Source organism: Coregonus lavaretus (assembly GCF_964263955.1).
Source record: "Coregonus lavaretus genome assembly, chromosome: 24".
In the NCBI taxonomy this organism is placed as follows: Eukaryota; Metazoa; Chordata; class Actinopteri; order Salmoniformes; family Salmonidae; genus Coregonus; species Coregonus lavaretus.
The window spans coordinates 16,098,701-16,124,460 of NC_140011.1; the positions used below are offsets into that span (position 1 = coordinate 16,098,701).

General features: G+C 42.5%; 1 protein-coding gene across 1 annotated transcript in view; it reads right to left on the reverse strand.

Annotated features, from left to right (window-relative positions):
* LOC311099590 (microtubule-associated serine/threonine-protein kinase 1-like) overlaps positions 1–22,533 on the reverse strand; it is a gene marked incomplete at its 5' end in the record, with an annotated part of 175,532 nt that extends 152,999 nt beyond the window's left edge. The window contains 2 exons of the mRNA XM_084140284.1: positions 40–199; positions 22,276–22,533. Of these exons, the coding sequence (XP_083996410.1) occupies positions 40–199; positions 22,276–22,533 (418 nt within the window). The remainder of the gene's footprint in view (positions 1–39; positions 200–22,275) is intronic.
* Between the last annotated feature and the right edge of the window lie 3,227 nt (positions 22,534–25,760).

The window sequence follows — 25,760 nt, forward strand, 5'->3', positions numbered from 1 at the left end:
TGTATGTGCACCTGCACGGCCAAGCCCTGTGGTTATTACCTGTGAGAGCGCTCCCTAGGCTCCCCCTGCGGAGGTTCTTGCCGTCCTCACTGAGCGGTCTCTTGAACTTGAACTTGAGGGTGAGGCCCGAGCCGTGGATGACCTCAGGGTTACTGGACTTCCGGAAGGGCATGGACGGAGGGTACAGGATGTTATCCAACTGCAGGAGAGGTGGAAAGATGGTGGTTAGGTTAGGTCAATGGCTCCCAAAATGTGGCTCAAGAACCACACTGGTGGGTTATGGCCAATTCATATTGAAAAAAAGAGTCACAGGAACTTGGTAGTTTGGAAGCCACTGGGGTTAGGTGAACGGTGGTGGGGCTGAAGGTGGATATTGGTAAAAATTTTCCTTGGTTTTGTATCACTCAAGCCTGATTAAAGATCACTTGTGCGAGCAGCAAACAGTAAATGGACCATACAGTATCTGTTAAGGTGCTGAATTATCATGCAAGCCCACCACACAGTGATGGTAAAGATTATGACTAACAACATCACAAATAGCCCTCCAGTGAGAGTACAATGTGAGTACAGTAGCTGCACTGTAAAAAAAACTCTGCATGATCAAATCCTTGTGTACACAAACACTGTAATATGTGTTGCATTGCAAACTTAGGAAAATGTTGCATCATCCTTGTAAAACCTATTAATGAGCAAATGTGTGGCAAAAAGTTTAATAGCTCAGACACCGGTAGGATTGTCAAATGTTTGCCTGCCGACAGTACTTATAATCTCTGAAAAGAGTGTCGGCAGTCGGTCTCTTTTGTGTTCTCTTTTGCCATCTCCCGAGTGGCGCAGTGCTAGCTGTGCCACTAGAGATCCTGGTTCGAATCCAGGCTCTGTCGTAGCCGGCCGCGACCGGGAGACCCATGAGGCGGCGCACAATTGGCCAAGCGTCGTCCAGGGTAGGGGAGGGAATGGCCGGCAGGGATGTAGCGCAGTTGGTAGAGCATGGCGTTTGCAACGCCAGGGTTGTGGGTTCGATTCCCACGGGGGGCCAGTATGAAAAATAAAAAATAAATAATGTATAAGAGCGTCTGCTAAATGACTAAAATGTAATGTAAAATGTGTTCACACAGCAAAGACCTTGAAGTCGTCAGCCACTGCCTTGTTAAAATCCTCTAAACCAGAAGGTGGCAATAGTGTTGTTTGGCAATGCATGTCTGTGTGTGTTGCTTAGTTTATGGTCTGGATTCTAATGTTAGCTAGCTGCGCTAATGTTGCTATTTTGTAGAACACCCAGAAAATAGAGAAAATAGAGAGCAACGGAGGGAGGCAAATGAAAAAGTAAGATAGGCTAAGTGTGCACATTTGATGTTGACATTGTTATGTGTCCTTTTTCACACTAGTTAATTTGCTAAAGTTCCAACCAGAGTTTGATTATTTGTTACAGTGTGGTTACAATGAAGAATGTAAAAGAATGAAATCAAACTAAAAAATAATGAAATCAGATACATGTCACGAGCTTGTCATTTTCCCAACTCACCTATAGAGTTCGTATTTCATCAACACTTGAGTACAAGCGTATTAAGGCTATAATATCATTCAGATTAATTATTATTGTATTTGATTATAATGACATAGGGTAAAGTAAAATTCACACATAGCACCCTCTTGAACTGACCCATATTTTTCAACATTCTAGAACATTGACTTTGTCAATTTGTTTAATTAGAACGCATGTGAAATCTATTAAAAACACAGATTTTTGGAGGGTCTGCATTTTGAAAATGCAGACTTTTGAAAGCTAACACGACCCCAGTACTCAACACCACTACGCCATACTAAACACCATTACTGAACACCACTATGCCATACTGAACAAGACTACTGCAGCAACAGCAGGCATGACTTGTGGGTTTTTAACCAGACTCGTTGTGATAAAAAGGCAGATAAGACTTAACACCGTTGGACTTTAACCAACCATATACAACCATAGTCAAATCAAATGAGGTCATGATTGGGCTTGGGCCAGACATTTTCGAGAAGTGCTGCTTCAGAGTACAGCTAAATTCAATAAAAACAAATTCAGTCATAAAACAACCAGAACTAATTCGGGAGGTGTATGATTAAAAGTCTGACTAGACTGGATGAACTCCTATTTATATAATAATAAACATTGTTCCTTGAGACAGATGAGGACTGACGATAGCCAGGAGATCCATATCCCTTGAAATAATTCCCCCACATACTCATGTCTTTGAATAATTAATTTACTTTCTAAAGAATCTGTCATATTACATATTTTCCAATAAATTATCTAGAATGTGCGTTTGGTTGCACTAAGAAGACCCAAGAGAATAGTCGTAACCCAATCAAGGATCAGCCAACCTATTTGTGGGCCTAGGTGTTCAAGGGAAATCAACAGAGATGAATTACAGTGATGTTACAGGGTGCTGTAATTTAGAAGGAAAGACAGATTATAACTCAGTCTCAGCACTGCAGTGCCCTCTGTAAGCACGCTCAACATTTTTTACTATCACTGGTAAACTCAGTCACCCTCCAGGTTATGACAACTGTCAACAGTCTGCCTTCGTCAGTAATATCAGACAAATCTGTTATTGAGGGACAGCCTGAATGACCCCATGTACTATAGGGTGTTGGTTCAAAGTAACCCTAAACTATGGTCTAGGGTGAAATATTTCCAAGCTCAGGCTGACCCTCAAAAACTAGCGGTTGGTCTGTATATCAGCCTAAAAGAGGAACCAGGGCCAAACGGCTACAAATCCAGAAAGGAAAGTAGTCAGGGTAACGCTAACCATCTGTACATGTCATAAAAGTCATGTCATACAGCAGTTGTGTTAAGGTGACACAGAATGTAGTTAGTTACATCTATACAAAATATTGTAAAGTCAACAGGTAATGGAACTGTATAGTAATGCTGACAATCAAATGGATGAGTAAACGTGTTATTTACAGGGGGTTTCATATGTGGACAACTACAAATACCTAGGTGTCTGGTTAGACCGTAAACTCTCCTTCCAGACTCACATTAATCATCTCCAATCCAAAGTTAAATCTAGCATCGGCTTCCTATTTCGCAACAAAGCCTCCTTACATTTTACATTTACATTTTAGTCATTTAGCAGACGCTGTTCATACTGGCCCCCCGTGGGAATCGAACCCACAACCCTGGCGTTGCAAACGCCATGCTCTACCAACTGAGCTACACGGGTCCTTCACTCATGCTGCTAAACATGCCCTCGTAAAACTGACTATCCTACTGATCCTTGACTTCGGCGATGTCATTTACAAAATACAGTGGGGGAAGAAAGTATTTAGTCAGCCACCAATTGTGCAAGTTCTCCCACTTAAAAAGATGAGAGAGGCCTGTAATTTTCATCATAGGTACACATCAACTATGACAGACAAAATGAGAAATAAAAATCCAGAAAATCACATTGTAGGATTTTTAATGAATTTATTTGCAAATTATGGTGGAAAATAAGTATATGGTCAATAACAAAAGTTTCTCAATACTTTGTTATATACCCTTTGTTGGCAATGACACAGGTCAAACATTTTCTGTAAGTCTTCACAAGGTTTTCACACACTGTTGCTGGTATTTTGTCCCATTCCTCCATGCAGATCTCCTCTAGAGCAGTGATGTTTTGGGGCTGTCGCTGGGCAACACAGACTTTCAATTCCCTCCAAAGATTTTCTATGGGGCTGAGATCTGGAGACTAGCTAGGCCACTCCAGGACCTTGAAATGCTTCTTACGAAGCCACTCCTTCATTGCCCAGGCGGTGTGTTTGGGATCATTGTCATGCTGAAAGACCCAGCCACGTTTCATCTTCAATGCCCTTGCTGATGGAAGGAGGTTTTCACTCAAAATCTCACGATACATGGCCCCATTCATTCTTTCCTTTACACGGATCAGTCGTCCTGGTTCCTTTGCAGAAAAACAGCCCCAAAGCATGATGTTTCCACCCCCATGCTTCACAGTAGGTATGGTGTTCTTTGGATGCAACTCAGCATTCTTTGTCCTCCAAACACGACGAGTTGAGTTTTTACCAAAAAGTTATATTTTGGTTTCATCTGACCATATGACATTCTCCCAATCCTCTTCTGGATCATCCAAATGCACTCTAGCAAACTTCAGACGGGCCTGGACATGTACTGGCTTAAGCAGGGGGACTGCAGGATTTGAGTCCATGGCGGCGTAGTGTGTTACTGATGGTAGGCTTTGTTACTTTGGTCCCAGCTCTCTGCAGGTCATTCACTAGGTCCCCCCGTGTGGTTCTGGGATTTTTTTCTCACCGTTCTTGTGATCATTTTGACCCCACGGGGTGAGATCTTGCGTGGAGCCCCAGATCGAGGGAGATTATCAGTGGTCTTGTATGTCTTCCATTTCCTAATAATTGCTCCCACAGTTGATTTCTTCAAACCAAGCTGCTTACCTATTGCAGATTCAGTCTTCCCAGCCTGGTGCAGGTCTACCATTTTGTTTCTGGTGTCCTTTGACAGCTCTTTGGTCTTGGCCATAGTGGAGTTTGGAGTGTGACTGTTTGAGGTTGTGGACAGGTGTCTTTTATACTGATAACAAGTTCAAACAGGTGCCATTAATACAGGTAACGAGTGGAGGACAGAGGAGCCTCTTAAAGAAGAAGTTACAGGTCTGTGAGAGCCAGAAATCTTGCTTGTTTGTAGGTGACCAAATACTTATTTTCCACCATAATTTGCAAATAAATTCATTAAAAATCCTACAATGTGATTTTCTGGAGAAAAAAATTCTCAATTTGTCTGTCATAGTTGACGTGTACCTATGATGAAAATTACAGGCCTCTCTCATCTTTTTAAGTGGGAGAACTTGCACAATTGGTGGCTGACTAAATACTTTTTTTCCCCACTGTAGCTTCCAACACTCTACTCAGCAAATTGGATGTAGTCTATCACAGTGCCATCCGTTTTGTCACCAAAGCCCCATATACTACCCACCATTGTGACCTGTACGCTCTCGTTGGCTGACCCTCACTACATATTTGTCGCCAAACCCTCTGGCTCCAGGTCATCTATAAATCACTTCTAGGCAAATCCCCGCCTTATCTTAGCTCATTGGTCACCATAGCAACACCCACCCGTAGTATGCGTTCCAGCAGGTATATCTCACTGGTCATCCCCAAAGCCAACACCTCCTTTGGTCACCATTCCTTCCAGTTCTCTGCTGCAAATGACTGGAACGAACTGCAAAAATCTCTTAAGCTGGAGACACTCATCTCCCTCACTATGTTTAAGCATCAGTTGTCAGAGCAGCTTACCGATCACTGCACCTGTACACAGCCCATCTGTAATTAGCCCACCCAACTACCTCATCCCCATAATGTTATTTATTTTGCTCATTTGCACCCCAGTATCTCTATTTGCACATCATCTTCTGCACATCTATCACTCCAGTGTTAATACCAAATTATAAATTGTAATTATTTTGCACTATGGCCCATTTATTGCCCTACCTCCATAACTTACTACATTTGCACACACTGTATATAGATTTTCTAATGTGTTATTGACTGTACGTTTTGTTTATTCCATATGTAACTCTGTGTTGTTGTTGTTTTTACCGCACTGCTTTGCTTTATCTTGGCCAGGTCGCAGTTGTAAATGAGAACTTGTTCTCAACTGGCTTACCTGGTTAAATAAAGGTGAAATAAAAATAAATAAAAATACTTAAAAGATACAAAACGGTGGTCAACTGCTACAGGAAGTCAACATTGTTCATTTGTTTTTGAATTTACAAAAAAATATATATATATATATGTCATCCCTTGTAAGTCAAAACTCCCAAAGCAAAGTGGGATTTGGACACATGCTGAAGGGTTGGCGTCTGTACGACCCTTGACCTGCCATTGCTTTCCTTCTGCGCCCGAGTGCGCTGTTCGAGCAATGCATCACCCAACATCCCTCAAGATTCTCCTCCCCCATCCACACTCAGTGGACAGTACCAACAGTCTTCTGTTGCCACAGCAAAAAGCAGAAAGACACAGCTCCTTTCATGAGCAAGAGGTGTGACTGGTGGTTGGTGAGCTTGTGACTGGTGGTTGGTGAGCTGCTTGAGGAAGAGGCCAGCTCAGTTTACTAATTCTGTAGATGAGGTCACTGGAACTTTGTAGCCTATATGGCCAGAAGGGAATTGTCTGACTATATGACAGTGGGTGGATTGAATGAGGTCATTTCTATGTAAAAGGACTCATGAGCACCAACATGTGAAGCTCATTTGGGTGTCAAATGAAAACTAAGAGTCTATATTGTTGAGAAATGAAGGCATGCATACATCCAGTTGAAGTCAGAAGTTTACATACACTTAGGTTGGAGTCATTAAAACTTGTTTTTCAACCACTACACACATTTCTTGTTAAAAAAATATAGTTTTGGCAAGTCGGTTAGGACATCTACATTTTTCCAACAATTGTTTACAGACAGATTATTTCACTTATAATTCACTATCACACAATTCCAGTGGGTCAGAAGTTTACATACACTAAGTTGACTGTGCCTTTAAACAGCTTGGAAAATTCCAGAAAATGATGTCATTGCTTTAGAAGCTTCTGATAGGCTAATTGACATCATTTGAGTCAATCGGAGGTGTACCTGTGGATGTATTTCAAGGCCTACCTTCAAACTCAGTGCCTCTATGCTTGACATCATGGGAAAATCTAAAGAAATCAGCCAAGACCTCAGAAAAAGAATTGTAGACCTCCACAAGTCTAATTCATCCTTGGGAGCAATTTCCAAATGCCTGAAGGTACCACGTTCATCTGTACAAACAATAGTATTCAAGTATAAACACCATGGGACCACGCAGCCGTCATACCGCTCAGGAAGGAGACGCGTTCTGTCTCCTAGAGATGAACATACTTTGATGCGAAAAGTGCAAAATAGCTCGATTTTGGTCTCATCTGACCACAACACTTTCACCCAGTTCTCCTCTGAATCATTCAGATGTTCATTGGCAAAGTTCAGATGGCCCTGTATATGTGCTTTCTTGAGCAGGGGGACCTTGTGGGCGCTGCAGGATTTCAGTCCTTCACGGCGTAGTGTGTTACCAATTGTTTTCTTGGTGACTATGGTCCCAGCTGCCTTGAGATCATTGACAAGATCCTCCCGTGTAGTTCTGGGCTGATTCCTCACCGTTCTCATGATCATTGCAACTCCATGAGGTGAGATCTTGCATGGAGCCCCAGGCCGAGGGAGATTTACAGTCTTTTGTGTTTCTTCCATTTGCGAATAATCGCACCAACTGTTGTCACCTTCTCAACAAGCTGCTTGGCAATGGTCTTGTAGCCCATTCCAGCCTTGTGTAGGTCTACAATCTTGTCCCTGACATCCTTGGAGAGCTCTTTGGTCTTGGCCATGGTGGAGAGTTTGGAATCTGATTGATTGATTGCTTCTGTGGACAGGTGTCTTTTATACAGGTAACAAGCTGAGATTATTAGGAGCACTCCCTTTAAGAGTGTGCTCCTAATCTCAGCTCGTTACCTGTATAAAAGACACCTGGGAGCCAGAAATCTTTCTGATTGAGAGGGGGTCAAATACTTATTTCCCTCATTAAAATGCAAATCAATTTATAAAATTTTTGACATGCGTTTTTCTGGATTTTTCTGTTGTTATTCTGTCTCTCACTGTTCAAATAAACCTACCATTAAAATTATAGACTGATCATTTCTTTGTCAGTGGGCAAACGTACAAAATCAGCAGGGAATCAAATACTTTTTTCCCCTCACTGTATGTTTTTATTTTCTATAAATTTGCAAAATTTTCTATATAATTAGTGTGTAGATTGATGAGGGAAAAAACTATGTAATCAACTTTAGAATAAGGCTATAACGTAACAAAATGTGGAAAAAGTCAAGGGGTCTGAATACTTTCCGAATGCACTGTATATTAAACTGTATTTTTGTCATGTAATACTGTGTGGAAAAGAGCCATGTATGTGAAATGTATTTAGCAAAATACACTGTATATACAGAAGTACGTGGACACCCCTTCAAATTAGTGGCTTCGGCCATTTCAGCCACACCCGTTGCTGACAGGTGTATAAAATCAAGCACACAGCCATGCTATCTCCATAGCCAAACACTGGCAATAGCATGGCCTTACTAAAGAGCTCAGTGACACAACGTGGAACCGTCATAGGACGCCACCTTTCCAACAAGTCAGTTCGTCAAATGTCTGCCCTGCTAGATCTGCTCCAGTCAACTGTAAGTAATGTTATTGTGAAGTGGAAACGTCTAGGAGCATCAATGGCTCAGTCGCAGAAGTGGTAGGCCACACAAGCTCACAGAACGGGACCACTGAGTACTGAGGAACGTAAAAAATCGTCTGTCCTCGGTTGCATCACTCACTACAGAGCTCCAAACTGCCTCTGGAAGCAACGTCAGCACAATAGCTGTTCGTCGGGAGCTCAATAAAATGGGTTTCCATCGCGGAGCAGCCGCACACAAGCATAAGATCACAACGTCAAGAGTCGGCTGGAGTGGTGTAAAGCTCGCTGCCATTGGACTCTGGAGCAGTGGAAACTCGTTCTCTGGAGTGATGAATCACACTTCACTATCTGGCAGTCCAACAGAGAAATCTGGGTTTGTCGGATGCCAGGAGAACGCTACCTGCCCCAATGCATAGTGCCAACTATAAAGTTTGGTGGAGGATGAATAATGGTCTGGGGCGGTTTCTCATGGTTTGGGCTAGGCCCCTTAGTTCCAGTGAAGGGACATTTTAACACTACAGCATACAATGACATTCGAGACGATTCTGTTCTTCCAACTTTGTGGCAACAGTTTGGGGAAGGCCCTTTCCTGTTTCAGAATGACAATGCCCCTGTGCACAAAGCGAGGTCCATACAAAAATGTTTTGTCGAGATCGGTGTGGAAGAACTTGACTGGCCTGCACAGAGCCCTGACCTCAACCCCATCGAACACGTTTGGGATTAATTGGAACACCGAATGCGAGCCAGGCCTAATCGCCCAACATCAGTGCCCGACCTCACTAATGCTCTTGTGGCTGAATGGAAGCAAGTGGAAAGCCTTCCCAGAAGAGTGGAGGCTGTTATAGCAGCAAAGGTGGGGGGGGATCAACTCCATTTTAATGCCCATGATTGTGGAATGAGATGTTCGACGAGCCGGTGTCAACATATGTTTTGGGGGGGGAATCATAGTAGCCACAAACCACAGTTGGGTTCACAAGTTTGGACAGTACAGTAAAGAAAAGTAGAGCACACTAGAGTTGAGTACACTATAACGTACTGAACTCTGCTGTACTCTACTGTGCTGTGCTGCACAGTACTTCGATTTCCAAACTTGTGAAACATAGACGTCTATGATTTGGTTCAGATTTGGTCCGGTCCAACCAACTTTGCATCAGTAAATTTGTTTTTGTACAATTTTCTGTGTAAATTGTTAAAAGTAGTCCTTGTGCATAGAGTTGCATGGTTTATTAAACTTTGAAATCAAATGGATTTTATTTCACATACATTTTAAGTGAGAAATCGGAGTCTCCATTTCCGTGCATTTGCCCATGACACATTCAGTCAACTACCTCTCTGATGAGATAAAGGGTCATGAAAAAGCCGATACAGCATATTGGTGAGTTGCTGAAGAAAGAAGCACCATCTGATAGAGTACATATTCATCCATTAACACTAAATGCGGCGAGACAAACCAACAACCACCTGCAAAACAAATGGAGGTTCAGGTGTAACAAAACACTAAGTCGTCTGCTGCTGCTGCTTCATTTGCATAAAACATTACGGACCTCGCAGTTGTCAAATCAAGACTTGAAGAGTGATTGCTGATAAACTAGACTGTTGAAAGCCCTCGCATTAAAATGACTTGTCTCAAACTGAGAAAGTTATCAAGAGCAGAGAAAGAGAGAGGGAGAGAGTAAGAAAGGGGGAGAGAGTGAGAAAGAAAAACGGGGAGAGACAGATGGAGTCCATAAAAAGAAAAAATGATTTGAACAACTTGGATGAGACATACAGGCATACATTAAGTACAGAAAGGGTTGTCTGAGCGCAGTGTTAAGTCATCTTTCCTTGGCATGAGAGGAAACGTTAAAAGGGGATCAGAGAGTAGCAGTGCAGTACAAGGCAGAACAAACACAGTGGAGCCAGCCGGCCCGGTACTTCCAACACTGACCTTGACCTGACCATCTCAGCCTACAGAGAGACCACATGCACAACACTCAGAGGCAACTTATCTCCTCAGACGGGTGTCCTTGTGTTTGCCGTTCAGTATTTATTATAACCCCCCTCCCTCTCTCTCTCCAACTACGGATCTAGGAGCACAGAGACTGAACACACAGATGAGAGATCTAAAAGGGCAAACACAGAAACAGAAGTAAAAGCAGAGATGAGGAATATTTAAAAAGGCAAAAGCAGGAACAGTCTGTGCAGCTACCATATCCTCAAAGTCCCACTCCCCCACTTATCAGCTGTGACTGTCTGCATTAAACATTTGCTCAGCTTGCCTCTCCATAGCACTGACCACTGAACAGAAATGAGAGGCTTGCTATAGCCCATCTAGAGAGAGGCAATGCCGTTCAACTCAAACACATCACTGACAAGCAGATTAAAACAATATCTGAACAAGGCACCTACATTATTGATGGCAGCCCTTTTTTCGCATTAAGTGTTGGCGAAGTCACTTCAGAATTCATCAGGCACTCCGATGATGTCATCTATCTAGGCTACTGTAGGTTCTACACAACACAACCAATCTGACTGCGAGATTTGGCATCATGCATTTTCACATACAAGATTGAAAGATTCATTGGTTAGAGAGCGGACAAGGAAAGATCACGTCATGGCCATAGCAGCAAATCCACAACAGTGGGTTGTCATGGTCAAGCTCATTCGAAACAAGTGGACATACAAACACACTCCTTTGAAGTATAACCTATTGTACATCATATGGTAATTTTTAGCAAGGCACTTTTATCCAAGCGACTAACAGTAACCACATTCAATAGGCCTACAGTATGTGGCCTATGCAGGAGTCAAACCGACCACAACCCTGGTGTTACCAGCATGCTCAAACCCACCTTGCCATTGGAACCACATACTATAGCCTTTCATACAATTCTATCAGACTTAGATTTTACAAGCGATCAAAATGAAGCGGTCTTCCTCATGTGCATAATAACACATTGAATTATGAACAAGGGAAGAGAACAAAGCTGACTATGACATTTCACTGCTGTCCAGCAGAATCTGTACTAAAGTTCACGACAGCCAGTGAGTAGTTTCAGCCACTGGGTGTATTTCACTCTCTCAGACACATGGCTCTCATCTACACAATTGCTTTGAACCAAGAGGACATATTTTCTATAGCCAGGGCATCCTCCCTTTAAGATTGACAACACCAAGTGGGGTAATATGGACAGAATACCCCTCAAACCCCAGCCCAACTCTGCTAGAAGAATACTCCCAAAAATCTAGGCAAAAGGGCACAAACGGTTGGCTGAAGAGAAACCTTTCCTCCAATTCAGCAGTTTTCCACCCAGTAACCCACCTCAGAAATAGCCTTGTAAATGTTGACACCCTAGACTTCATATTTGGTAGCACATACTCAGGAGGTGGCCAACTACAAGAAACGTCTGACCTCTGTGATTGCCAACAAGGATTTTGCCACCAAGTACTAAATCATGTTTTGTAGAGGGGTCAAATACTTATTTCCCTCATTTAAAATGCAAATCAATTTATAACATTTTTGACATGCGTTTTTCTGGATTTTTTTGTTGTTATTCTGTCTCTCACTGTTCAAATAAACCTACCATTAAAATTATAGACTGATCATTTCTTTGTCATTTACATTTTTACATTTTAGTCATTTAGCAGACGCTCTTATCCAGAGCGACTTACAGGAGCATTTAGGGTTAAGTGCCTTGCTTAAGGGCACATCGACAGATTTTTCACCTAGTCGGCTCGGGGATTAGAACCAGTGACCTTTCGGTTACTGGCACAACGCTCTTACCCACTAAGCTACCTGATTTTGTACGTTTGTCAGTGGGCAAACGTACAAAATCAACAGGGGATCAAATACTTTTTTCCCTCACTGTAGAAAGAGGAGTGGGAGGCCCCTGTGCACAACTGAGCAAGAGGACAAATACATTAGTGTCTAGTTTGAGAAACAGACGCCTCACAGGTCCTCAACTGGCAGCTTCATTAAATAGTACCCGCAAAACACCAGTCTCAACAGTGAAGAGGCGACTCTGGGATGCTGACCTTCTAGGCAGAGTTGCAAAGAAAAACTCATATCTCAGACTGGCCAATAAAAATAAAAGATGAAGATGGGCAGTCTGAGATATGGCTTTTTCATTGCATTGCTGTGTGCTCGATTTTAAAGATACACCTGTCAGCAACGGGTGTGGCTGAAATAGCCAAATCCAATAATTTGAAGGGGTGTCCACACACTTTTGTATATATAGTGTATGTGTACAATACAATGTAATTTTATGTGATTTCATTTGAAGTGAGTGCTATGGGGCAATAGCCATTTACAGTGAGCGCCGAAGGTATTGGGACTGTGACACATTTGTTGTTTTGGCTCTGTACTCCAATATTTTGGATTTGCAATGATACAATGACTATGAGGTTAAAGCGCAGACTGTCAGCTTTAATTTGCTTGCATACATACATACACACTACATGACCAAAAGTATGTAGACACCTGCTCGTCGTACATCTCATTCCAAAATCATGGTTATTAATATTGAGTTGGTCCCCCCCTTTGCTGCTATAACAGCCTCCACTCTTCTGGGAAGGCTTTCCACTAGATGTTGGAACATTGCTGTGGGGACTTGCTACCATTCAGCCACAAGCCTTAGTGAGGTCGGGCACTAACGTTGCGTGATTAGGCCTGGCTCACAGTCGGCGTTCCAATTCATCCCGAAGGTGTTCGATGGAGTTGAGTTCAGGGCTCTGTGCAGGCCAGTCAAGTTCTTCAACACCGATCTCGACAAACCATTTCTGTATGGACCTCACTTTGTGAACGGGGGCATTGTCATGCTGAAACAGGAAAGGGCCTTCCCCAAACTGTTGCCACAAAGTTGGAAGCACAGAATTGTCTAGAATGTCATTGTATGCTGTAGCGTTAAGATTTCCCTTCACTGGTACTAAGGGGCCTAGCCCAAACCATGAAAAACAGCCCCAGACCATTACTCCTCCTCCACCAAACATTACAGTTGGCACTATGCATTGGGGCAGGTAGCGTTCTCCTGGCATCTGCCAAACCCAGATTTGTCCGTTGGACTGCCAGAGGGTGAAGCGTGATTCATCACTCCAGAGAACGCATTTTCCACTGCTCCAGAGTCCAATGGCGGTGAGCTTTACACCACTCCAGCTTACGCTTTGCATTGCGCATGGTGATCTTAGGCTTGTTTGCGGCTGCTCTGCCATGGAAACCCATTTCTTGAAGCTCCCGACGAACAGTTATTGTGCTGACGTTGCTTCCAGAGGTAGTTTGGAACTCTGTAGTGAGTGTTGCAACTGAGGACAGACTATTTATGCACTTCAGCACTCGCGGTCCCGTTCTTTGAGCTTGTGTGGCCTACCACTTCGCAGCTGAGCCGTTGTTGCTCCTAGACCTTTCCACTTCACAATAACAGCACTTAAAGTTGATCGGGGCAGCTCTAGCAGGGCAGAAACTTTACAAACTGACTTGTTGCATGGAGCCCCAGGCCGAGGGATATTTACAGTCTTTTGTGTTTCTTCCATTTGCGAATAATCGCACCAACTGTTGTCACCTTCTCACCAAGCTGCTTGGCGATGGTCTTGTAGCCCATTCCAGCCTTGTGTAGGTCTACAATCTTGTCCCTGACATCCTTGGAGAGCTCTTTGGTAGCCAAGCATGGACAATCTCAAGAGACCTTAATGTTATCAAGAAGTTCAAGGCCCATGCCACTCTAGCCAACCTCCCTGGACATGGCCGCAAGAGAAAACTTGATGGAATATTGCAGCAAAGGATTGTTCGAATGGTGGATAAAAATCCTCGATCAACTGCCACACAGATTCAAACTGACCTTCAGACACAAGGTACGACAGTTTCAACTCGCTCCATCCGTCGCCAACTCAATAAAACAGGGTTATATGGTAGGAGACCCAGGAGGACCCCACTGCTGAGAGAGAGACATAAGAAAGCCCGACTGCAATTTGCCAAAACACACCTGAACATGCCAAAATACTTCTGGGAGAAAGTCCTGTGGACAGATGAGACCAAATTAGAGCTTTTTGGTAAAGCACACTATCTCTATGTTTACAGAAAACAAAATTAAGCCTTCAAAAAAAAAAAACACATTCCCTACAGTCAAACATGGAGGTTCAGTGATGTTTTGGGATTGCTTTGCTGCATCTGGCACTGAACGTGTGCATGGCATCATGAAATCAGGAGAATACGAAGGCATTTTGGAGCGCAATGTCAGACTCAGTGTCAGAAAGCGGTGTCTCCGTCGAAGGTCATGGGTCTTCCAGCAGGACAATGACCCCAAACACACTTCAAAAAGCACCCAGGAATGGTATAAGACAAAACGCTGGACTATTCTGAAGTGGCCAGCAAGGAGTCCATCTCGAAATCCCATTGAAAACTTGTGGAGAGATAGGAAAACAGCAGTTGGGAGAAAGCACTCTTCAAATCTGGGAGAACTAGACAAGTTTGCACAAGAGAAGTGGGCCAAACTGCCAGCACAGAGGCGCAGGAAGCTTATCGATGGCTATAGGAAGCGCTTGATTGTAGTTATTTGTAGTTATGTGCTACCAAATATTAAGTCTAGGGTGTCAATTTTGTCGATTTCTGTTTATTTTCTGACTTAAAATCGATATATTAAGTTCTTAATAAAAAACAAAGGTTCTGTAATATTAACAGTGAAATAAAGAACTGTGGAGACCAAACAACTTATTTTTAGGGAAACTTATGAGTTACTTGAAAAAAGTGCAAGGGTGCCAATATTTTTGGCCACTGTGGTCTGCGGTTTTGAGGCAGGTTGGACGTACTGACAAATTCTCTAAAACAACGTTAGCGGCGGATTATGGTAGAGAAATTAACATTAAATAAATAATACCTTTGAAGACTTTCTGGTAGACGTTTTCTAAGACCCCTTTTCTATGGGTTTAACAAGAAATCAGAGCAATTGCTTATTCCTAATTTTTTGGATGGAAAATGTATATATATATATATATATATATATATATATATATATATATATGCCTTAATTTCTCAAAAATATAGACTGTTCGCTTTCATTTGACACCCAATTTGATATGCTCCTATCACTTGGAAGTGCTATAGATTGGAGAAGAGATGTGTGTTGGATGGAAAGATGTGTGTAGGCCTGCACAGCTCATTAGAATCACAAAAGGAAAATCCACAATAACGTGATTGGTGTACAAATAAGAATAAACATGAAGCCCATTTCTCTAACACAAGGGAAATCATGCATACATACAGGGATATTGAGCAGCAGCAAACAAGCTGTTCTGATCTAGAACGAACCCAGAATTCCTGATCAGCCCACAGACATGAAAAAACATGACTGTATAAACACCTGGAAATTGTTTCAGTACTAGTGTTCAAAGGAGGACATTTTCACATGGCATAGTGGTAGAGTAAGTAACATTCCAGGGACCTGGGCTTGTGCAAGGACCACAAGTTGACAAACACTGTACTAGTCTGTTATTGAAATCCAAAAGGTTCGTTCCACCTCAAAAACCACAAGAAAGAGGATTGACACCCGCCATCTCAGATTGTTCTGAAATCGTTTCTGTAGTTAGTAACAGACACTATTAGCATTCCTGAAACATTATTTTGTTTAAATATAATTTGATCTCGGAAAAACATAGAGAACTGATACTGTATACTGGATGTTGGGTGGGATTGGCATGGGGTGTGAGGGGTCCATTGGTGGCTTTTGACAATTTTTTGGGGATTCCCATGTCTTACTCATTGGTAGGAAGAAATTTGGTCCAAATCGGATGTTGGGTACTATATTTATTGAATATTACCTGAATCCTATACATTAAAATGACAATTTTGGGCACAATCAATGCTTAATTTCTCAGAGATAAAATAAAATGTCAACACAATAAATGTTTCAGGAATGCCAGTGTTACCCGTTTCTAACTACAGAAACAATTCCTGAACAATCTGAGAAGGTGGGTGTCATGGCTTGCAAATGACATGGAACAACGCAAAAGGTTAAAAAAAAACACATCCTTTTCTCAATCATCCCACCAGGATGTTTGAAAGGTATTGCTACGTTTTAGGACACTGAAATAATCTGCTCTATAAATTGCAGAGAGGCCCAGGAGCAACAGTTGTATTACTGTGGATAAAACGCTGAGTTGTGTGTGAACAACTGCAACAATGTTTTCCAAGTTAGCCCATATTTCATCGAATCAAAACATCCGTCTCCAAATAAGAACGGTTTTATTTACCAGGACTCCTTCCTTCCTGTCCTTATACACCAAACATACATAACTGTAGCCATATCTGGCTGGACCACCAGGCGCGGATTTCATGAGGTAAGTGTAGACAGAGACAGACAGTACTGCTAAGATGCAGCTGGACTGATATAAACACAGGGTTCAATTCAAGTTCGCAGCATTTCATTTTTCATGCAGTAGGCTTTTTTCCAATGGCCCAAAAAACTCTCAGGATGATTTTGGGGTAGTGTAAAAACCTGCAACTACCAGTTAAGACTCCACTCACAGATAGATGGTACTCATTTTCAGAATAAGAAGCACGTATGTGTGTGTTGTCCGTAAACAAAGAAGTACATAAACCCAGCTATGGCGTGTGTTCCACACTGCCTAACGCAAACACAGCCTGAGGAGGAGATGTCACAGATAAGCCACTCTTCCCAGAAGCCCCTTAATGGCATGACATAGCTAAAGTTACAGGTCAGAGATTAGAGGTTAGGGGTCAGGGGTCTGGCCGTGTCACTGGGCCATGTCCCCAATGGTGGTAACCTGACATGGCTTTAAAGGGGTAATGGGGCATTGACGTGTTGAATTAGCTCTGCATAGGAGTCGCCCTTAAATACAGATCTAGTATCAGATTACCCTACTCCCAATATTAGCCTTTGAGATTAGGCAGGTGAATAATATAACTAACCCTGAATCAGGGGTTAGGGGCAACTTCCACCTTCACAATCAAAATCTGTCTATCAAATGTACAGTATTTAATAATACATTGAAATGGAATTGTCTCCATATTGCTTGAACCTATCAAGTCATTTCAGATCTACAGGAGTACCTTAGCCACAGGGTCGGGCTAGGGGTCGATTTGGAATTCAACAGTAGTTTCGTAGAGCCAATCCAGTTTCTCCAGAGAAAAAGCTTGGGTAACGCCTGGGGTATGTTCACAACAACTAAACAGCTGTGTGGATGTCTAAGATAAGAGATTGATGATAGGTAAATTGTGACTCAGATAAGTGTTTGAAACGTTGCAGATCCTGAACACGCCCACTGGTTAGATCAGCAAGGTTAAACCCTACACCAATTAAGCTGATCAGAACCAGTGAAGACAAAGAAGAACATCAAGACGAAGCAGCCGTTTTACAAATGGGATGCACTGTTGAGCACTACATCCCGAGGGGTTCGTGCTGATTGTACAGAGATTGTGACAGCCGGTTAAATGGCGTCGAAGAGAGAATGAGGGTGAGCTTGAGTCGGTTAAACATGGCGGAAAAAAGGGAGATGATTTGTTAAAGAAGAATGGTAGAAAGTATAAGCAGAGTGAGCTGTACGCCAGATCGAAGACAGGAGGAGAAATGGAAGTGAATGAGGGCTTGGTAGGTATCGGAGTTGGTAGGTGTGGTGAAGTTCTCGGAGTCTGTGACAGTAGGAGTGACGTTTTGGGAAAGAGTGGACCCTTGCCTTTTGGCTGATCCATTTGTGGTTTCAGGGTGGGTGAAATCAGAGTTGGGTGCTGTGGAATCGGTGAGGGTAACCAGATGTGGTCTTGTGATAATTGTTTGTGTTTCTGCTGGTCAAAGGGAGCAGGCGCTCTGGGTTAAATGAATCGGAACAAGAGAGATTAATTGTTTTGCTCTCAAGGGTGCCATTGAGAGGAGTGATTACTGGGGTAAATGTGAAAGTTGACCAACTGAAGGGGAAGATTCCCGGTGATTGCGACGCAGACAGGGTGGCGTGAGTGGTGAAACAGAAGAGTCGTTGTCTGTCCTTTTGAGTTTTGATGTTGAGTCTTTGCCCGTCAAAGTGATATTAGGATATACAGTTGAAGTCGGAAGTTTACATACACTTAGGTTGGAGTCATTAAAACTTGTTTTTCAACCACTCCACAAATGTCTTGTCAACAAACTATAGTTTTGGCAAATCGGTTTGGACATCTACTTTGTACATGACACAAGTCTTTTTACAGACAGATTATTTCACTTATAATTCACTGTATCACAATTCCAGTGGGTCAGAAGTTTACATACACTAAGTTGACTGTGCCTTTAAACAGCTTGGAAAATTCCAGAAAATGATTTTTAGAAGCTTCTGATAGGCTAATTGACATCATTTGAGTCAATTGGAGGTGTACCTGTGGATGTATTTCAAGGCCTACCTTCAAACTCAGTGCCTCTTTGCTTGACATCATGGGAAAATCAAAAGAAATCCAAAAGAAAATTGTAGACCTCCACAAGTCTGGTTAATCCTTGGGAGCAATTTCCAAACCCCTGAAGGTACCACGTTCATCTGTACAAACAATAGTACGCAAGTATAAACACCATGGGACCACACAGCCGTCATACCGCTCAGGAAGGAGACGTGTTCTGTCTCCTAGAGATGAACATACTTTGGTGCGAAAAGTGCAAATCAATCCCAGAACAACAGCAAAGGACCTTGTGAAGATGATGGAGGAAACAGGTACAAAAGTATCTATATCCAGAGTAAAATGAGTCATATCGACATAACCTGAAAGGCCGCTCAGCAAGGAAGAAGCCACTGCTCCAAAACCGCCATAAAAAAGCCAGACTACGGTTTGCATCTGCACATGGGGACAAAGATCATACTTTTTTGAGAAATGTCCTCTGGTCTGATGAAACAAAAATAGAACTGTTTGGCCATAATGACCATCGTTATGTTTGGAGGAAAACAGGGGTTGCTTGCAAGCCGAAGAACACCATCCCAACCGTGAAGCATGGGGGTGGCAGCATCATGCTGTGCGGGTGCTTTTCTGCAGGAGGGGCTGGTGCACTTCACAAAATAGATGGCGTCATGAGGAAGGAAAATTATGTGGATATATTGAAGCAACATCTCAAGACATCAGTCAGGAAGTTAAAGCTTGGACGCAAATGGGTCTTCCAAATGGACAATAACCCCAAGCATACTTCCAAAGTTGTGGCAAAATGGCTTAAGGACAACAAAGTCAAGGTATTGGAGTGGCCATCACAAAGCCCTGACCTCAATCCTATAGAAAATGTGTGGGCAGAACTGAAAAAGCATGTGTACGCAAGGAGGCCTACAAACCTGACTCAGTTACACCAGCTCTGTCAGGAGGAATGGGCCAAAATTCACCCAACTTATTGTGGGAAGCTTGTGGAAGGCTACGCGAAAAGTTTGACCCAAGTTAAACTATTTAAAGGCAATGCTACCAAATACTAATTGAGTATATGTAAACTTCTGACCCACTGGGAATGTGATGAAAGAAATAAAAGCTGAAATAAATAATTCTCTCTACTGTTATTCTGACATTTCACATTCTTAAAATAAAGTGGTGATCCTAATTGACCTAAGACCGGGAATTTTTACTAGGATTAAATGTCAGGAATTGTGAAAAACTGAGTTTAAATGGATTTGGCTAAGGTGTATGTAAACTTCCGACTTCAACTGTATAAGTTATCCCATACGAGCTTTGGTGCCGAATACATTACGTTGCTACAGATGTCAAGCTTATGGGCATGTGGCAGCAGAATGTAGGAGGGAGGTGTGAGAAGTGTACAGAAGGGCATGAGACAAAGGAATGTGTTGCATTGGGGAAAGTAGTGGTATGTGTTAATTGTAGGGGTGCCCATGGGGCTGGGGATCAGAAATATCCAGTGCGAGTGAGGCAGGTTGAGGTTTCCAGGGTTAGAGTAGTGCAGAAGTTGTCGTATGCTGAGGCAGTGAAGAAAGTAGAGGAAGATGGGTCAAGGGGGAGGGATCCTGAGAGGAGTGGTGTGAATAGTAGAGCTGTACCAGTACAGAGGGATAGGCTAACAAGTGAAATATGTTTCAGTAAGATTGGATTTTTAGCATTTAAAGCAATGGTTATCAACTGTACTGCAGGGATGAAATGTAAGTCGCAGAAAATTGAGGTTGTGGTGGCAGCTGCAAAGAGGTATTTTGGTGTGCGAGACTTGATGTCAGAAGAGTAGTCTTCTCGACAAAGCCTGGATATATACAGTACCAGTCAAAAGTTCAGATACCTACTCAATCCAGGGTTTTTATTTATTTGTACTATTTTCTACATTGTAGAATAGTGAAGAAGTCAAAACTATGAAATAACACATATGGAATCATGTAGTAACCAAAAAAGGGTTAAACAAATTTGAGATTTGAGATTCTTCAAAGTAGCCAGTCTTTGTCTTGATGAAAGCTTTGCACACTCTTGGCATTCTCTCAACCAGCTTCATGAGGTAGTCACCTGGAATGCATTTTAATTAACAGGTGTGCCTTGTTAAAAGTTAATTTGTTGAATTTCTTTCCTTCTTAATGCGTTTGAGCCAATCAGTTGTGTTGTGACAAGGCAGGGGTGGTATACAGAAGATAGCCCTATTTGGTAAAAGACCAAGTCCATATTATGGCAAGAACAGCTCAAATAAGCAAAGAGAAATGACAGTCCATCATTACTTTAAGACATGAAGGTCAGTCAATCAGGAAAATTTCAAGAAGTTTGAAAGTTCCACTTGACACCTCCAGGCTGTGTCAAGTGCAGTCGCAAAAACCATCCAGTGATATGATGAAACAGGCTCTCATGAGGACCGCCACAGGAAATGAAGACCCAGAGTTACCTCTGCTGCAGAGGATAAGTTCATTCGTTACCAACCTCAGAAATCACAACCCAAATAAATGCTTCACAGAGTTCAAGTAACAGACATATCAACATCAACTGTTCAGAGGAGACTGTGTGAGTCAGGCCTTCATGGTCGAATTGCTGCAAAGAAACCACTACTAAAGGACACCAATAATAAGAAGAGACTTGCTTGGGCCAAGAAACACGAGCAATGGACATTAGACCGGTGATAATCTGTCGTTTGGTCTGATGAGTCCAAATTTGAGATTTTTGGTTCTAACCGCCATATCTTTGAGACGCAGAGTAGGTGAACAGATGTTCTCCACACGTGTGGTTCTCACTGTGAAGCATGGAGGAGGAGGTGTGATGGTGCTTTGCTGGTGACACTGTATGTGATTTATTTAGAATTCAAGGCACACTTAACTAGCATGGCTACCACAGCATTCTGCAGCAATATGCCATCCCATCTGTTTTGCGCTTAGTGGGACTATCATTTGTTTTTCAACAGGAAAACTACCCAACACACCTCCAGGCAGTGTAAGGGCTATTTGACCAAGAAGGAGAGTGATGGAGTGCTGCATCAGATGACCTGGCCTCCACAATCACCCGACCTCAACCCAATTGAGATGGTTTGGGATGGGTTGGACCGCAGAGTGAAGGAAAAGCAGCCAACAAGTGCTCAGCATATGTAGGAACTCCTTCAAGACTGTTGGAAAAGCATTCCAGGTGAAGCTGGTTGAGAGAATGCCAAGAGTGTGCAAAGCTGTCATCAAGGCAAAGGGTGGCTACTTTGAAGAATATAAAATATATTTGGATTTGTTTAACACTTTTTTGGTTACTACGTGATTCCATGTGTGTTATTTCATAGTGTTGATGTCTTCATTATTATTCTACAATGTAGAAAATATAAAAAACTAGGAAAAACCCTTGAATGAGTAGGTGTCCAAACGTTTGACTGGTACTGTGTATATATATATATATATATATATATATATATATATATATATATATATATATATATATATATATATATATATATATATATATATATATATATATCCAAAACATTACTCTGAATAAAGTAACTTCATTTGTTATTTCTCACAAGCAGTGCACATCCGCAACAAGGCATGATGGTTGTCACCTTTGCGAGGGCGCGCACACACGCCTGGCATTCAAGCCACTCCACCCAAAACCATTGCAATTACTACTACGCGTTTAATGGGTAAATTACACGTGTGCACTCTTTACCATTTCGTCGTCTCCTTCCCCATATTCTTTATTCCCTGGTTCCACCGTCTCGTCGTCTGCCACACTCTTTTCTTCTTCCTTCCCTTCTGTTTTTAGAGTGACGAAGTCTGAAGTATGTTGGTTGTTGAAATAATCGTCATCTTGGTGCACTTCTTCTAAACAGATGTCCATACCTTCTCCCTCAGACAAGGTTTCTGAGCCTGAAGAGGACTGGCTTCTGCTGTCGCTTCCAAAAACATGGAAGTGTTGCTCCTCCATAACGTTATACTCTGCAAACACCCACCACGCCAGTTTCGGTCTATCAATATAAGTCACCGCGTATTATTGGTTAAAATGTTTACCTGCACACCTTTTAAGTCATATTGAGGTTTGAATGCAGCGTGTTGCACAGACACAGTTGAAAAGTTCCATTCAGTGGAAGTTCCAAGGCTACGACACGGACACAGCCGTCTCATCCTTGGCTGCGTGCAATGCTGTTTGTAGCAAAAAGCGCCTGGAGTTGGGTTCATTTCATAACTCTGCCGACCAAAACGGGAATTGATCCGCTGTGCGCCGACAATCTTGTAATAGGAATTCTAAAATTCTAACAGACAGACTGAAATCCACCAGTGGCGTGTATTCATGGTTGCCCCCCAAAAAATACCAATAAAAAAACATACAATAATGTATCTTTCGTCTCTCTGTGTTTCATAATTTTCCTTCAATTCGCAAGAGGCTTAATGTTTCTCACAGGAGAAAGCATCCGAGCGAAACAGCGCCCCTCTGTCTCTCTACGTGTAGGCCATCTATCTGATTCTGTCTGGTCCAAACAAGTATGACATTGTTGCCACCCGTAGCATTGAAGGCAAGCGAAGCAGCGAGCATTTGGCCTCCCTTGATTTAAAAAAAGTATACAAAATTAGGCAATCAGCGTTGAGCTAAACTGTGAATGGTCCTGGACCAACCCCAAAAAAGGGAAGCCAGCTTGCATTTTGGCCTCACTCCTATCAAATCCCATTGAGAGCATACATAATTGACTAAAAAACTTAAATTGTTGCATCTCGTTGTCCTACCTTTTCTTGCAAGCTAGCTAAAATTGGACTTTCCTAAATTAGCCATGGATGGAGACATGGATTTGGACTTGTGGTTTTACATAATTATCCTGTACTGGCCAATGATTATAAAGGCGATTCTGATCCAACCAGTTCAATATGTAGCTAGATGTAGAAGGCTGATGTTAACTTGCTAACGCTGCCCATGAATGGAAGTTTGGCTAGCAAGCAAGCAATTTAGTCAGGTAGCCTAGGACAACAAAAAAATGTAAGCATGTACTGTATGACAGAAAGAGAGGTGGATGGCATTGACATTTCTCTACAAGTAGGGTGAGTCGACATGTTTTTCTACTTGCACAAATAGCACACACACACATAAATCAGAAATCAGAACCATGGACAGCCACATCATACTAAGTTTACATTGATTGAACTAAATTGTTTTTGGTATCTTTTAGTTGTCACTGTATTAGACTAAGCAGAGGTAATTTGATGATGTTGAAGTTGAAATGGTGCTGGAATAGTGGAGGCAGCTCCTGTTTTCTTTGCAACTTGCGGTAACTCTCTGTGGTCCTAAATCAATAGTTGTTTAGTGGTCCGTAAATGTCGGAAACATTAACTTGCTTGCCCATGTTGTAGGTCATGTAACTGTCTGTTACTGTACATGCAATATGCTTTGTGGACTTCAAAGGACAGAGGTTGCTATCCGGTTTTGTGATAAAACAAAGGTGTGGTTGAATTTATTCTGCCACTGTGTCTTTTTATTGTCTCGGCCTTTAGGCCTATAGGCTATATCACTGTCGCAAGGTATATGAATTAACAGGTTATAGCGCAAACAACGCAATTGTCACAACACATACAGTGGGGGGAAAAAGTATTTAGTCAGCCACCAATTGTGCAAGTTCTCCCACTTAAAAAGATGACAGAGGCCTGTAATTTTCATCATAGGTACACGTCAACTATGACAGACAAATTGAGAAAACAAAATCAAGAAAATCACATTGTAGGATTTTTAATGAATTAATTTGCAAATTATGGTGGAAAATAAGTATTTGGTCACCTACAAACAAGCAAGATTTCTGGCTCTCACAGACCTGTAACTTCTTCTTTAAGAGGCTCCTCTGTCCTCCACTCGTTACCTGTATTAATGGCACCTGTTTGAACTTGTTATCAGTATAAAAGACAGCTGTCCACAACCTCAAACAGTCACACTCCAAACTCCACTATGGCCAAGACCAAAGAGCTGTCAAAGGACACCAGAAACAAAATTGTAGACCTGCACCAGGCTGGGAAGACTGAATCTGCAATAGGTAAGCAGCTTGGTTTGAAGAAATCAACTGTGGGAGCAATTATTAGGAAATGGAAGACATACAAGACCACTGATAATCTCCCTCGATCTGGGGCTCCACGCAAGATCTCACCCCGTGGGGTCAAAATGATCACAAGAACGGTGAGCAAAAATCCCAGAACCACACGGGGGGACCTAGTGAATGACCTGCAGAGAGCTGGGACCAAAGTAACAAAGCCTACCATCAGTAACACACTACGCCGCCAGGGACTCAAATCCTGCAGTGCCAGACGTGTCCCCCTGCTTAAGCCAGTACATGTCCAGGCCCGTCTGAAGTTTGCTAGAGTGCATTTGGATGATCCAGAAGAGGATTGGGAGAATGTCATATGGTCAGATTAAACCAAAATAGAACTTTTTGGTAAAAACTCAACTCGTCGTGTTTGGAGGACAAAGAATGCTGAGTTGCATCCAAAGAACACCATTCCTACTGTGAAGCATGGGGGTGGAAACATTATGCTTTGGGGCTGTTTTTCTGCAAAGGGACCAGGACGACTGAGCCGTGTAAAGGAAAGAATGAATGGGGCCATGTATCGTGAGATTTTGAGTGAAAACCTCCTTCCATCAGCAAGGGCATTGAAGATGAAACGTGGCTGGGTCTTTCAGCATGACAATGATCCCAAACACACCACCCGGGCAACGAAGGAGTGGCTTCGTTAAGAAGCATTTCAAGGTCCTGGAGTGGCCTAGCCAGTCTCCAGATCTCAACCCCATAGAAAATCTTTGGAGGGAGTTGAAAGTCTGTGTTGCCCAGCGACAGCCCCAAAACATCACTGCTCTAGAGGAGATCTGCATGGAGGAATGGGCCAAAATACCAGCAACAGTGTGTGAAAACCTTGTGAAGACTTACAGAAAACGTTTGACCTGTGTCATTGCCAACAAAGGGTATATAACAAAGTATTGAGAAACTTTTGTTGTTATTGACCAAATACTTATTTTCCACCATAATTTGCAAATAAATTCATTAAAAATCCTACAATGTGATTTTCTGGATTTTTTTCTTCTCATTTTGTCTGTCATAGTTGACGTGTACCTATGATGAAAATTACAGGCCTCTCTCATCTTTTTAAGGGGGGGGGGGGGGGGGGGGGGGGGGGGGGGGGGGGGGG